The 15,000-nt window shown below is 46.0% G+C and overlaps 2 protein-coding genes across 2 annotated transcripts in view; one reads left to right on the forward strand and one right to left on the reverse strand.

The window, feature by feature from the left end:
• srgap2 (SLIT-ROBO Rho GTPase activating protein 2) overlaps positions 1-3,761 on the reverse strand; it is a gene marked incomplete at both ends in the record, with an annotated part of 44,349 nt that extends 40,588 nt beyond the window's left edge. The window contains 1 exon segment of the mRNA XM_080548503.1: positions 3,695-3,761. Within this exon segment, the coding sequence (XP_080404629.1) occupies positions 3,695-3,761 (67 nt within the window).
• Positions 3,762-8,612: 4,851 nt separating this feature from the next.
• LOC308173159 (protein FAM72A) lies at positions 8,613-11,077 on the forward strand (the record flags this gene model as incomplete). The annotated part of the gene is made up of 4 exons (XM_080548141.1): positions 8,613-8,758; positions 9,069-9,146; positions 9,948-10,072; positions 10,983-11,077. The coding sequence occupies 4 exons, from the start codon at positions 8,613-8,615 to the stop codon at positions 11,075-11,077; spliced, it is 444 nt and encodes a 147-aa protein (XP_080404267.1).
• Positions 11,078-15,000: the final 3,923 nt, after the last annotated feature.

Here is a 15,000-nt window from a genome sequence, read left to right on the forward strand (position 1 = left end):
AGAGGGGGAGAGAGAGAGAGGAGGGAGAGAGAGAGAGAGAGCTACCTGCCATATTCAGCAGCTATGGTGTGAGAGAGAGAGAGGGGAGAGAGAGAGAGAGAGGGGGGGAGAGAGAGAGAGAGGGAGAGAGAGAGAGAGCTACCTGCCATATTCAGCAGCTATGGTGATGTCCTCCCCCAGAGTAAAGCAGCTTGGCTGACAGAGTGAACAGAGAGAACACAGTCACACTCACACTCAGACTCTCTCACACACACACACACACACACACACACACGCACACGCACACGCACACGCACACACACACGCACACACACACGCACACGCACACACACACTCACATTCACCTGCTGGGTCACCTTCTTCCCTTTAATAAGCCAATGGTAAATGGACTGACTTATATAGACTGACTTATATTAGCTCCTAATATAAGTCAAAGTGCTTTACAACGGCCTCTTATTCACCCGTTCACACACAAACGGCAGCAAGCTACCATGCAAGGCGCCGGCGCTCATTTTCATCGGGAGCAATTTGAGGTTCAGTGTCTTGCCCAAGTACACCTCGACACACATTGCCAGCCGGGGATCAAACCGCCCGACCTTGCGATCATTAGACGCCGGCTATACCTCCTGAGCCACAGCCGCCTCTCTCTCTCTCTCTCTCTCTCTCTCTCTCTCTCTCTCTCTCTCTCTCTCTGTCTCTCCCTCCCTCCCTCCCTCACAGTGGGACACCTGGGAGACCACAGAGAGGCCACTGACCTCTTATCGAACCACACTCAGTATTACCAGTATTGTGTGTGTGTGTGTGTGTGTGTGTGTGTGTGTGTGTGTGTGTGTCTAATGACAGAGTGTGTTTGTCTCCGGAAGCACGCTAGGAATGTCAGGGCAGACAGACTGCAGACAGACAGCACCTGGAGACACCTGTATGTACACAGGTATGCTTCCCCAGGCATGTGGGAACACAGGTTTATCATTTCATCAGAGTGCTACCTCCGGAGAGACAGAGACAGAGAGAGAGAGAGAGAGAGAGAGAGAGAGAGAGAGAGAGAGAGAGATTGACAGACAGAGAGAGAAAGAGAGAGACTCAGACAGACAGAGACTCAGACAGACAGAGAGAGACTGACAGACAGACAGAGAGACAGACAGACAGACAGAGAGACAGACAGAGGTAGAGACTTGAGAGAGATTGACAGACAGACGGAGAGAGAGACAGAGTAATCTGCATAGTAGAGAGAAAGAGAGAGGGAGAGGGAGAGAGAGATGGAGATGGAGGTTGACAGACAGACAGACAGACAGAGGCAGAGTAACCTGCACTGGAGACCACTGAAGTCTCTCTGACAGGGGGGATCGATGGCCACAATCGATGGACAAACACTAACTCTTCACAGTGGTAAACACAGGAGACAGAGGAGTCTTTCCACTGAAACACTGGCAGCAACTCTTTACAAAGCACTGAACTCACTACAAAGCAGAGCACCGACTCATCGCTCGCTGCTCAATGGCCGACACGAGCTCTTCTAAATACCCTGTGTTTTATTACGGCTACGGCCGAAGGGCAGGAGGAGAGGAGAGGACACCGTTTTTAAGCATTATTGGGGACCCAACTGTCCTCTCTACCCTCAGAGTCTATAACTCTCTCTCTAATGGTAGGCTAAATGGACTGCACTTATATAGCGCCTTTATCCAAAGCGCCTTACAACGGCCTCTCGTTCACCCATTCACACACCAATGGCGGGCGGCCCTCTCACTGGGGTTCAGTGTCTTGTGCCCAAGGACACTTCGACATGTGGCGAGCCGGGGCATCTAACCGCCGATCTGCCAACCTTGCCATCGTTAGACGGCGGCTCTACCTCCTGCGCCACAGCCGCCCTCTCTCTCTCTCTCTCTCTCACCCTTCCACTCCCTCTCTCTCTCTCACCCTTCCCTCTCTCTCTCTCTCTCTCTCTCTCTCTCTCTCACCATTCCCCTCTCCCTCTCTCTCTCTCTCTCTCTCTCACCCTTCCCCCTCTCGCTCTCACCCTCTCTCTCTCTCTCTCTCTCTCTCTCTCCCCTTCCCCTCTCTCTCTTTCTCACCCATGTCAGGGGGAGGACGGGAACGGGGAAAGCAGGAGGATGATCTTATCAGGCATTATCTGCCACTGCAGTAGAAGTGGAAACGTGCCGTTTCATGAGGAGGGGAATATCCTGTCCCTCTCTCTCTCTCTCTCTCCACTTCCCTTTTACCACCCCCCCCTCCGCCCCACTATGACTGTTCTCCGTGTGTGTCTCTCTTCTCTCTCTCTCTTCCCTGTACAGTACCACTACACTTACCCCCGGCTCTGATAACAATCTCAAAAAGCAACACAGACTTCGGTTCTACCAGGGGTGAAATATCCTACCGGCAACAGAACAGACGGCGATAAAAAAAAAACGTAGCCTGCAAACAGTTAACTGCTGGAACCACCCCCACCTCCCCCCCTTCTCCCCCCTTCTCCTCTCCTCTCCTCTCCTCTCTCCTTGGTGGTGCGTTCGGTTTTAAGGCGACAACACCCGTGAAGCACGTCGGACACACACGTGCGCAGTAACGGGGGTGAGGTGGGGTGGGGTGGGGGGCATTTAATTCAGACCCACCAACGTGTAGTGTTTTTTTTTCCTAACGTGGGTCGGAATTCTCAATAGTATGCGTCTCTCTCTCACACGCACGGCTAGTGAATCAATAGCTTTTAAACAACACCACACCAGCACGCAGGCAGGCAGACATGCAGGGGAGAGAGAGAGAGGGAGAGAGTGGGGGAGAGAGAGAGAGAGAGAGGGGGGGAGAGGGGGGGGGGAGAGAGAGAGGGGGAGAGAGAGAGGGGGGGGAGAGGGGGAGAGAGAGGGGGGGAGAGAGAGAGAGGGAGAGGGGGGGGGTAGAGGGGGAGAGAGAGGGGGGAGAGAGGGGGAGAGAGAGAAAGAGAGAGTGGGGGAGAGAGGGGGGGGTAGAGGGGGAGAGAGAGAGGGGAGGGAGAGAGAGAGGGAGAGAGAGAGAGAGAGAGAGAGAAAGAGAGTGGGGGAGAGAGAGAGAGAGAGAGAAAACGCCCTGCGTTGTTCCACACAAGCATGTCGAATCCAAGCCCTCGGGGTACACACACACACACACACACACACACACACACACACACGCGCACGTACATACACGCACACACACACACACACACACACACACACACACACACACACACACACACACACACAGAAGACAAAAACCCACATCGAGCTTTTTTTTTTGCAACAATGTGGCCCACCATCACCAGAACCCCCGATCAGACTCGATGCCATCATCATCTTCATCATCATCATCATCATCATCATCATCATCATCTGTAAGGTTGTCTATCGATCTGACAGCTGATCTGTCTGTCCTGATCACAACACTTACTTAAGCCTCAGGTCTGACACACACACCGCGGGATGTGGACCATTCAACCACGATCGCATACACACGATCATACCGCACACACCCATTGTATTCTTATCATAATAAGGTTATTAATAGGTGCGTTAGTTCAGATATGGGGGACGTGGGCTACGCGTACATACATACAATAGAAACACATGCGACAAGCATTCTGCGTTGCCTGTCTCATCCTTCAAATGCTGGAAATATGAGCGTTTAACATTGTTAAACAATAATAATAAGATCTTAAATTGATTGAATAAGATTGAAAATAAGATCTTACCTTTCACTTGGGTCTCATATTCAGCTACGATCTCCTTGTCTTTGCGGAATCTCGCCGGAGACGTCATGGTTAGAATATCTATGATCAGACACCCGCGGTCAGAAATCGCAGTGTTTTTGGGGGGTAGGTAGTAATATTATCACACACACTCACACACAGAGAGAGAAAATCGGTCCTGAGAAAAACGAAAGAATGCGAGAAAAGTGAAAGATTGTAAGCCGAGTCAGTCAGTCCCGCCTACAGCCCTCCGCCGATCGGTCGAGGTTCACCCTGAACGCATGGTGAGAGAGTCTGGCTCTGCAAGGCTGTGTGTGCACCATACGTCTGGTTCCTCCTTCCCTCCTTCCCTCCTTCCTTCCTTCCCTCCTTCCCTCCTTCCTTCTCCAAACCGGTTATAATGCAAACAGAGGAGAGATTCATTCCCATTTAAAAACAACAATAGTTGAGTCGGTCGGTCGGCTGGTCGGTCGGGGTGAGGATGATGAGACTCCCAAAAGTTTTTAGACCCTCATGGAGGGAGTGGGCAGTGGGGGTCTCAACCACGACGGTCGGCCGGTCGGCTTGGCTGTGTGAGTCTCTCCGCTTCCCCCTAGAGTAAGAGCCGGGTACACGGGTGGGCTGTGTGAGTCTCTCCTCCGCTTCCCCCTAGAGTCAGAGCAGGGTACACGGGTGGGCTGTGTCAGTCTCTCCTCCTCTTCCCCCTAGAGTAAGAGCAGGGTACACGGGTGGGCTGTGTCAGTCTCTCCGCCTCTTCGCCCCTAGAGTAAGAGCAGGGTACACGGGTGGGCTGGTTAGTCCAGCAGGCATGGGAGATGCACTCACACGGAGCTGCTGTGTCGCATTCAGTTGGTTGATAGTATAGGCTTACATACAGTGGGGGTGCAAAAATGTGGGCACCCCTGGTTTAAATGTCTGTTACAATTCATCTCCAAGTGATTGAAAGCAAACCGGAACACTAAATGAGCACTACGAAGTTAAACATGACACGTTTGTGCAAATTTTAAAGCAAGGTTTATTTTTCTTTTCATTCTTCAGAGTTTTTTAAATGATAAAAAAGGAAAAGGGCCCCGTGCAAAAGTTTGGGAACCCTTTCGGATTATTCTTTGTTACCTTTGAGAAGATGATTACTAAGGCCTGGACCAAGGTGATTTACTCATTAGGGCTTCTATGAGTCAGGTGAATATAATTCCAGGTTTGACCTATATATTCTGAAGTAACTCCATGCCTTCTAAACTATCCGACTGCGGTGGCTGTTGTGTCTGGTGTTAAAAACCATGGGTTCGTCTAAACAGTTGTCCAAGGATGTCAGAATCAAGATAGTTCACTTCCACCATCAAGGAGAAGGCTACAAAAAACTCTCGCAACGTTTCAAACTAGAGTTTGACTAGAGAGAGTAGCAGACACTGGTCTAGTTGTTCACAGGACAACAATACAGCGTACCTTAAACAACAAAGACCTGCATGGCAGAGTTGCCAGAAAGAAGCCTTCCTTACAACCTCAACACGAAATTAAGCATCTGGAGAATGCAAAAGAAAACCTTGAGAAACCTGAAGCCTATTGGAACAATGTGCTTCGGACTGACGAAACCAAAATTGAACTTTTTGGCCACAACCAAAGATGGTAGCCTATATGTTTGGAGAAAAAAGGGTGAAGCTTTTGTAGAGAAGAACACCTTGCCAACTGTTAATACTCAAAATCAACCATGAAGTACCTCCAGGAAAGACGGATGAAGGTTTTGGAATGGTCATCACATTCACCAGACTTTAATATTATTGAAAATCTGTGGAGAGATCTCAAACATGCCGTGCAGGCAAGACGGCCGAGGAATATTTCTGAGCGAGGTGTTCTGCCAGGAAGAATTGGGGAAAATTCCATAAACAAGAATTGAAAGCCTCTTAGCTGGCTACAGGAAGCGTTTGCAAGCTGTTGCCCGAGGAGGAGTTACAAAGTACTAGCTGACAAGGTTCCCAAACTTTTGCACAAGGCCTTTTTCTCCTTGTTTTAGGCTATTATTTTGAAACTGTAAAAAATAAAAATGAATCTTGCTTTAAAATGTTATGAAATGTGTCATGTTTAACTTTGTAACCATTTAGAGGTTCGGTTTGCTTCTTTTCACTTCTATATTAGGCTAATTGTAAAAGGCATTTTGACTAGGATGGCCCACATTTTTGCACTGCACTGTACCTAGGGCCTATGCATGATGTAATTAGTGTCAGATGAACTTTAATATCTTTGGCACTACTTATTGGAATGTGTCTGATAATAATTTGGATTTGGATCGGCTATGTGACTGACAGGGGAAGACAGAACCTTATTAAAACCATATCAAAGATATGCATCCCGTATCATTTCCATACACAAATACCACTTGATTAAGTTTTATTTTATTTTTTAATGATGAAGGGTAAACATACCGCCTCGACGTGGCCCAGGCGGTTATCTGACAATTATACAAGTATTACCTCTGGGCCTTTGGAATAACGTAAATAATCACTCTCATTAAATCACTGATCAAGTGATCATCATTAAAAATCATTAAATCACTGATCAAGTGATCATCATTAAAAATCAATCACCATTGAAATCACAATCGTCTGGGGGTGTGGAGAAAATCCCTAAGGCAGATGAAAGTGAACCACAACACACATTCACATGTATCAGTGACTTAACTCTATCAAAGGTCTTATAGAAGAATAATCGCTCATAGAGAAAGATCACTGTCTTAACATTATTATAGGGGTGTAGGACTGTATAACACATTCATAAACCATACATGACAAAATAATGCCACACACATAGCTAGCCTATACATTTATGAAAACTTTTTTGTTTTCAGTTTTTTTAAGTATACAGGCTATATCATACATCCTTGTGTAATACTTATATATGAGTTAATATTGCTTATGAAGGTGTTATAAAATATATCCATGGCAACTTAAATGTTACTAGAGTGGTTGAGTGAATGAATAGCTAGTATAGTACAGTACAGTAAAGTTCAGTATAGTATATTACAGTATATTATATTACAGTATATTATATTATATTATATTATATTACAGTATATTATAGTATGTTATATTATATTACAGTATATTATAGTATATTATATTATATTACAGTATATTATGGTATATTATATTATATTACAGTATATTATAGTATATTATATTATATTACAGTATATTATAGTATAGTATAGTAGCTAGTTTCGCCATTTTCAACCATCAGTGATGCCATCATCAGTACATGAGGAGCTGATCATGCTGTACCGTTATCCGCAGAGAGCTTTTATTATTATTATTAATAATTATAATAATAATAATAATAATAATAATAATAATAACCAAGTTTATTTGTTCAGCACTTTTCCTGCAAACGTGCTTTACCCCCTCAAAAGTTGAGAGCATCACAAAAAAAAAGTTCGGGTGTCCCAAACCCACAAATCAATGAACAATCTCCAGATCAGACTGAACCATGCATACACATGTAATTACCTCGTTTGTCGATTCCCATTTAGGTTGTTCTGGTTATAAAGTCATGCTTAAGTTAATCTCAGTCCCTCGTGAAGATTGTTTTTTAGTGTCTTTTTCATTTCACCAAAAATTGTCTAAAAACGAGCAACCAGTAACCCCGCCTATGTTCATGGAACAAGGGGAGCCCTCTCCCTGCTTCCCATTGGCTACTGAGCCCGGACATGGCAGACAATCCCTCCAATTGACAATCAGAAATCAGCAAGGTGGGGGTGGGACCTGGTGTGTTTCCGAACCAATCATGTTTGTGAATGGGTGATCATATTATCCAATTATATTTTCGTAATTGTGCTCAATAGCAAATCTGAATTGTATGATTATATTATCCAATTATATTCTAGTAATTGTGCTCAATAGCCAATCCGAATTGTGTGATCATATTAATAATAATAACCTTTATTTGTATAGCACTTTTCCTGCAAACGTTGCAGCTTGTGCTTTAACAAAATAACTAAATACTATAAGAATTACTATTCTCTTTTTTATTTAAACAAGTAAATACATATACAAATATATACAATATATACAAATATATAGATTCATTGGTGGGATTCATATTATCCAATTATATTTTAGTAATTGTGCTCAATAGCCAATCAGAATCACGTTTGTGAATGTATAATCGTTTTATCCAATTATATTCCAGTACTTGTGCTCAGTAGCCAATCAGAATCCAAAGGCCAATCCAACAGCCAATCGGAAACCGAGTTGCAACTGTTTTGAAAAATGTTCCCGGAAGTGTCGGCAGCGACCAGGAAGTGTTAAACAACAAACCACAACAACATCGCCTAACAGCTTCTTGCATGTTAGTGAAACCTGCCAGCGACGCCTGAGACCCGGGGAAACTTAAACCACTGTGTTTGATAAGGAAAGGAAATATAGACTATCTTACTATGGAAAGCAAGGATTGGCTGTTTTGAACAAATCCAGATTTTCCTGATTTAAGTGACTTGCAGTTGCTATGGTGGTTAGCTTGCGGCTAGCCCCCAGGATCGATAACTTCAGCTGCCTTGCAAGCTGGTTGACAGACAGACAGACAGACATTGACTTGGAGACATGGACCAGGACTGTTTTTGACAGATTTAGGAGAATATATATAGATATATATCCATCTGTCGCCCCTGTCATCCAGTTAACTGCTGCTAGCCTGGCTTAGCTGGAGATCTCTCAGGCTAGACAACACCAGACTGATTCATATCACATGTATGTTTACATATCTGGGCTGATTATAGCAACTAGAAGAAACGAGCAGTAGCATATTTAAGCTGGTTAGGACAGACTGACAGGCTGATCTGTTTTGTTTTGAGACTTTTCTCTGGGGGAGGGGGGGTTTGTTTGATCCCTGTGGCTCAGCTTTGGGGCAGTTGGTTGTTGAAGACACACTCACTATGTCTACATCAAACTTCAAGAACAAATGTGTGACCCAGGTGAACTGTGTGTACTGTGACCACCGGCTGTGCACCCGGGGCATGAAGGCAGTGCTGCTGGCGGACACAGAGATCGAGCTGTTCTCCACCGACATCCCTCCTAACAGGTAATTTATTATTATTATTATTAATATTATTATTATTAATATTAATAGGTAAGCACAACAACACCTGTCATCTATTTTCTCTTAAAGAGAAGATCTCAGTATGTTTGAAGTGCTTAACAGAGACTGTTAACACAAAAACAAACCGTTTTAATAGTGTTAATTCCATATTAGAACATAGTTATCTATCTGTCTATCATGCTGCTGATTACTTGGTAGTAGTAAAGAGATCATGTCATCTCTATTGTTCTTACCATCTCTCTATCCCCCTCCTCTCCACACACACACACACACACACACACACCCCTTCTAGAACTGTTGACTTTGTGGCCAGCTGCTACTCGACTGAAAGCTGCAAATGCAAACTGAGAGACATCGCCTGTCTAACGTGGTATGTAGCCTACTATGTAACAATCCAAAACATACCGTTTCAATATTTCAGGATTAGCTTGTGTGGGGGTGGGGAGGAATTATTGGAACATCTAAGTAGAGGGGTGGGTATTCATTCCATCAACGTCACGAAAGGAAAATCCAGACGAGACTTATAATTTTTTTTTAAAAAGCCTGCGTTTTCCTTTGCTTTTCGTTGATGGAATACCCCCCCAACCCCACCCCCCCCCCCCCTCCCCAGGTGACAACAAGACAACCGATGTTGTGGTTGGTGGTGTTTTTTTGTTTGTTTGTTTTGCTTTTAGTCCCCTAAACCCTTTTCACGTTTTTGTTGAACCTCCTCCTCTCAAAAGTATTCCTGCACATTTCCAGTGTTGTGCGGCGGGTGTGAGAGTTGTTGAACGCAGCAGTTCTGTGGTACAGTGCAGCGGGCTTTTGTGGCGCTGATGCTTTTGTATTTCCAGCCCTTTGTTGTTGGTACACACACACACAAAAACCCTCTGACTCATAATAGACACCCCGCTGATGGGGTTAGCACTTTCCCAGGTGTCCCCGATAAAATGCTGACACATGTTTTCTGTTTTGTTTCCCCCCCACTCCCCTCTCTCTCTCTCTCCCTCTGTCCTCTATTTCTCTCGACCTCTTCTCCCTGCACCCACTCCTCTCTCCCTCCCTCTGTTCTCCCCCCTTTCTCTCTCTACCTCTTCTCCCACTCCCCTCTGTTCTCCCCCCTCCTCTCTCTCTCTCTCTCTTTTTCTCTCCCTCCACCTCCTCCCCCCCTCCTCTCCCTCCCTCCCTCCAGTGGTAATGTGGTAGGGTACCATGTTGTGGCCCCCTGTAAGCCCTGCCTGCTCTCCTGTAACAACGGACACTTCTGGATGTTCAACAGCGACGCCGTGTCCACCCTCAACAGACTGGACACCACAGGTCTGCACACCACCACCCCCACCCCCACTATCACCTCCACCCCCACCCTCATCACCACCACCACCATCACCACTCCTACCCCCACCACTACCACCACCACCTCCACCGCCACCTCCCCCACCCCCACCCTCACCACCACCACCACTCCCACCACCACCACTCCCACCACCACCACCCTCACCCCCACTCCCCCACCAACCCCACCTCCACCGCCACCTCCCCCACCCACACCACCGCCACCACCACCCACACCACTACCATCACCTCCACCACCACCACACTACCTCACAGACCCCTGACACAGCCATGACATGTTAGGAATGATGTCATGGAAGCAGGAATGACCTGGAATGTATCCCAGCTGTCACAAGACTCTTGGACTGTGTACCATGTACCCAGCCTCAGGGCAGCAGGGCCGCCTGTCACATGTGTCACATGTGTTTGCTGTTAGACTAGGTGTTCGTTCACTTAGCTGCACTTGTTGTTGAGCCACACTCACGCAAGCACACACACAGACAGACAGACAGACACGCTGATAGGGCTGAATGAGGTTTTCATAAATGTTTAATGTCTGTTGAGGAGTACATAATGAAGAGTACATTTTGACGCACGGACACACACACACACACACACACACACACACACACACAGACACACAACATACACAGAAGAGAGCACATACACAGAAACAGACACACACTCACACATACAGACACACACACAACACACACAGAAGAGAGCACCTACACAGAAACACGCACGCACACACGCACGCACGCACACACACACACACAGACGCGTGGACACAGACACACAACAAACACAGAAGAGAGCACATACACATACACACACACACATGTGCGCGCGCGTACCATGTTGATGTTGACTGAGTCTTCCTCCCGTGTTCCAGGTCTGAACCTGCTGCTGTGGGGAGATCTGCCTGAGCTGGAGGACAGCGAGAACGAGGGATCAGACAGCCCCTCAGAAGAGGAGTGCATCAGGTAGAGAGAGAGAGAGGGAGAGGACAGGAGAGAGAGACTTTACCTCGAGATCTGACAGTCAGCCACACAGGAGTAGAGAGAATGAAAGACAGAGAGAGAGAGAGAGAGAGAGAGAGAGAGAGAGAGAGAGAGGCTTTACCCAGTGATCATTACTACCCCCTCATCTCACAGTTAGAAGCACAGACCCCCAACCCCCCCCCCCCACCCACCCACCCACCCCCTCTCTCTCTCTGTGGGGCCCGTGGCTGAACAGGACTCAGATCAGATCTTACAGGACTCTCCTCAACCCTTCACAGTGTAACGGCATCACTGAACCCCCACTTACACCCATGGTCCATGCCATGAACTCAAACTCACGGTTTATGTGATGAACTCAAACTCACGGTTTATGTGATGAACTCAAACTCACGGTTTATGCGATGAACTCATAGTCACGATGATGATCTATGGATGGTTGCACGGACGGTCTGGACATTTCACCGGGCGTCACAACCATTGTGCGCTAGATTTTATATATATATATATATATATATATATATATATATATATATATATAGGCTACTGTATGCTGTGTTTAGATTCTGCCAAACATGTCTTTTCGAAACAATCAACCGCAATCGAATCTTGTTTTTTTTTTAAGATTTGAGAAACTGACGTTGTTGTTGTTGTTTACATTTCCAGTGTTTGACAGTTTTATCTCGTGTCGCTCGTCCGCAAGGTGGCGCCACCTAGTGTGATGGAGGACACCTGTCATGGTACACATCCAAAATATGCGGCGCAGAAACAATGATGAGAAGACAGTCACCTTCAGTTTCCTTTCCTGCTCTCAAACGGGACTGGTACTGGTGCTGGTACTGGTGCCAGAGATCCAGAAACACTGTTTATTCAGTCCATTAACACTAGAACAGCCGTGTCTATTGTACATACTATAAGAGGGTCAAACCACAGTCTTTACAATGGAAAGTTCCTGAAATTTTGATGGCTGTTCTAGTGTTAAAAGACCATTTTTAAAGCAGCACATAGTGAGCTGCCGCTGACTGTCTTTCCCACGCTGATAAACTGTAACTCTGTGTGATTTACAAGCTGACTGAATGACTGGTTCTGTGCGTCTGTAGACCCAGACAGAGCACGACGACCGACGATATCCGTGTCCACGTTAACTCACGTAACTGGAACGAGTACGGAGCTGACGTCTCTGTCTCAGCGGTGTGTGTGTGTTCGAATCCTCGTAGACTCGCATTCCAAAGGCCTTCCTGTGACACTGTGTTTTCCGTGTGGAGAAGCTCTGGGCTTGTGTGTCTTTGTAGCGCGTCCTCGACCTGGTCCATGGCCCTCTAGGCTGCTATGTTCTCCAGCTATCGGCTGCTTTAGGAACCCCAGGCGTTAAAGGGGGGAGGTATGATAACGACTAGCCACCCGTTCATTATTTGGGGAGCGAGACGTTGTGTTTTTACTGCCCATGTGCCCCAGCCAATCCTGTCACCACCAAGTGGCGTCGTCTTAAAGTGGCATTTGTATAGCTGTGAGTTCAACAAAACACGCTATGCCTGCATTGCTAACGGTATATAGATGTTGAAGCTGACATGAGAAAATGATACGTTTCATGTAATTAATGAGATTTAACTGACAGTATGATAGGTACATGTAAAGAGTACACATCTTTGTAGCTTTTTTTAAGTTCTGTGCATTAAAGTTTGGCTGACTTATCACAAACTAGTGATATGGCTTGCACCAACATGTTTGTTTGTTTGTTTGTTATTGATTGAATCCAACAGACCAAATATTTGTAACCACTTAATTTCCTTTTGCGTTTACAAAAGCAACTGTTTTTTTTTGTTATGTGCTGTACTTATTTACTTTTGTTGTCATGTTAGCATTACTTTTTATTTAACATTTCACTTGTTGTATTTGACTGTTTTATTTTGGTTGCTGAGGATGAAATGTTGGAAGTTTGGACCTCTGTGAAGGCCTCTCCTCTGCGAAGGCCTCTCCTGTGAAGGCCTCTCCTTGGAGCTTCCATTGGCGTAGGACAATAGTCAGGAGATAATCAAAGAAAGAATCAAAACCATAAGGAATATTTTTTTTTTACTTGAATATGATAACTTATAGTAGCGTGCTTTTATTTATCAATTTGAATGTATGTATTTATTAACAAACACAACGCTGTATTTATATACTGATGTTACTTGCCCTGCTGAAAAATGTATATTTTGAAATTGCACTGAAACTGCATTGGTAGTTTGAAACAATGATTTGTTTTCTTTTTTCTTTTTTTTTACGCTTATTGTATTAATAAACCTTTTTCCAAAATATTGATTATTGTCCTCTTGACCTTTTTGAGACTAGAACGTGTGCAATGGTTACAGCTAGCATATTCATACAGCTAGCAGCTAGCATATTCACACAGCTAGCACCTAGCGTACTCATACAGCTAGCAGCTAGCATACTCACACAGTGATTCAAAGAGCTGAATTGAAATTCGTTTTAAAATCAGTGAGCTCTCCTGAAATTCACACAACGTAAGTCTCTCCATCCCTCCTCTCCTCTTCCACTCTCTCCATCCCTCCTCTCCTCCTCCACTCTCTCCATCCCTCCTCTCCTCTTCCACTCTCTCCATCCCTCCTCTCCTCTTCCACTCTCTCCATCCCTCCTCTCCTCCTCCACTCTCTCCATCCCTCCTCTCCTCCTCCACTCTCTCCATCCCTCCTCTCCTCCTCCCTCCTTTCCTCCTATCTTCACTTTCTGTATCCCTCCCTCCATCCCTCCTGTATCCCTCCTCTCTCCATCCCTCCTGTATCCCTCCTCTCCATCCCTCCTGTATCCCTCCTCTCCATCCCTCCTGTATCCCTCCTCTCCATCCCTCCTGTATCCCTCCTCTCCATCCCTCCTGTATCCCTCCTCTCCATCCCTCCTGTATCCCTCCTCTCCATCCCTCCTGTATCCCTCCTCTCCATCCCTCCTGTATCCCTCCTCTCCATCCCTCCTGTATCCCTCCTCTCCATCCCTCCTGCATCCCTCCTCTCCATCCCTCCTGCATCCCTCCTCTCCATCCCTCCTGTATCCCTCCTCTCCATCCCTCCTGTATCCCTCCTCTCCATCCCTCCTGTATCCCTCCTCTCCATCCCTCCATCCCTACACGTAAGTCTGTGGCCCTATGGGACGACACCCATAGTTTAGGGGCGGCTGTGGCTCAGCCAGTAGGGCCGGCGGCCTAATGATCGCAAGGTGTGGCACCTCGCAGCGGTTCGATTCCCGGCTGGCCATGCGTGAACGTAGCCCTCCATAGAAATACAAGCTGTTTCTTTCTTTTTTTTTACCATAGGGATTCAATCAATGTTGATTCCTATGAAACTGTACGTACATGAACATGAACACTTTAGTCACTGGGATTTACTGGTGTGAAGATTAAGAGTTCATACCCTGGCCTCCATTCATATCCATGGAAGAAGAATACTCGCAAATTCCTATAAAAGGCATGAAAAGTGAAACAGCAGTCGATGTCAACATGGAGCTACAGGTGACACACAATACACCATACACACACCACTGCTCGGTCGCATCTGGATACTCAGCAAATACCATTGTGTGTGTGTGTGTGTGTGTGTGTGTGTGATTACTGGGGAGGCAGAGACATTAATACTGTGTACACTGTGTGAATACTGTCATACATCTCAGAGTCAGATAGATAGTTTCCATATTAGTTTGTTATGATGTCATCTTTGGGCGGAGACCTTGACACACGAACACACACACACACACACACACACACACAAGCCAGATCAATGGCAAAGAAGAAATGTGATTCTCAGAATAATCCAGTTCCTAAATTAGAGCAGACATTGGCATGTTGCCTGTGAAGGCTGCTGGGTGTACATGGTGACATGACATTTGTCATTGTTACACACGGCGTGTTCAGAGGCATATGTG

This window comes from Nansenia antarctica, assembly GCF_963989245.1.
Source record: "Nansenia antarctica genome assembly, chromosome: 18".
Classification (NCBI taxonomy): domain Eukaryota; kingdom Metazoa; phylum Chordata; class Actinopteri; order Argentiniformes; family Microstomatidae; genus Nansenia; species Nansenia antarctica.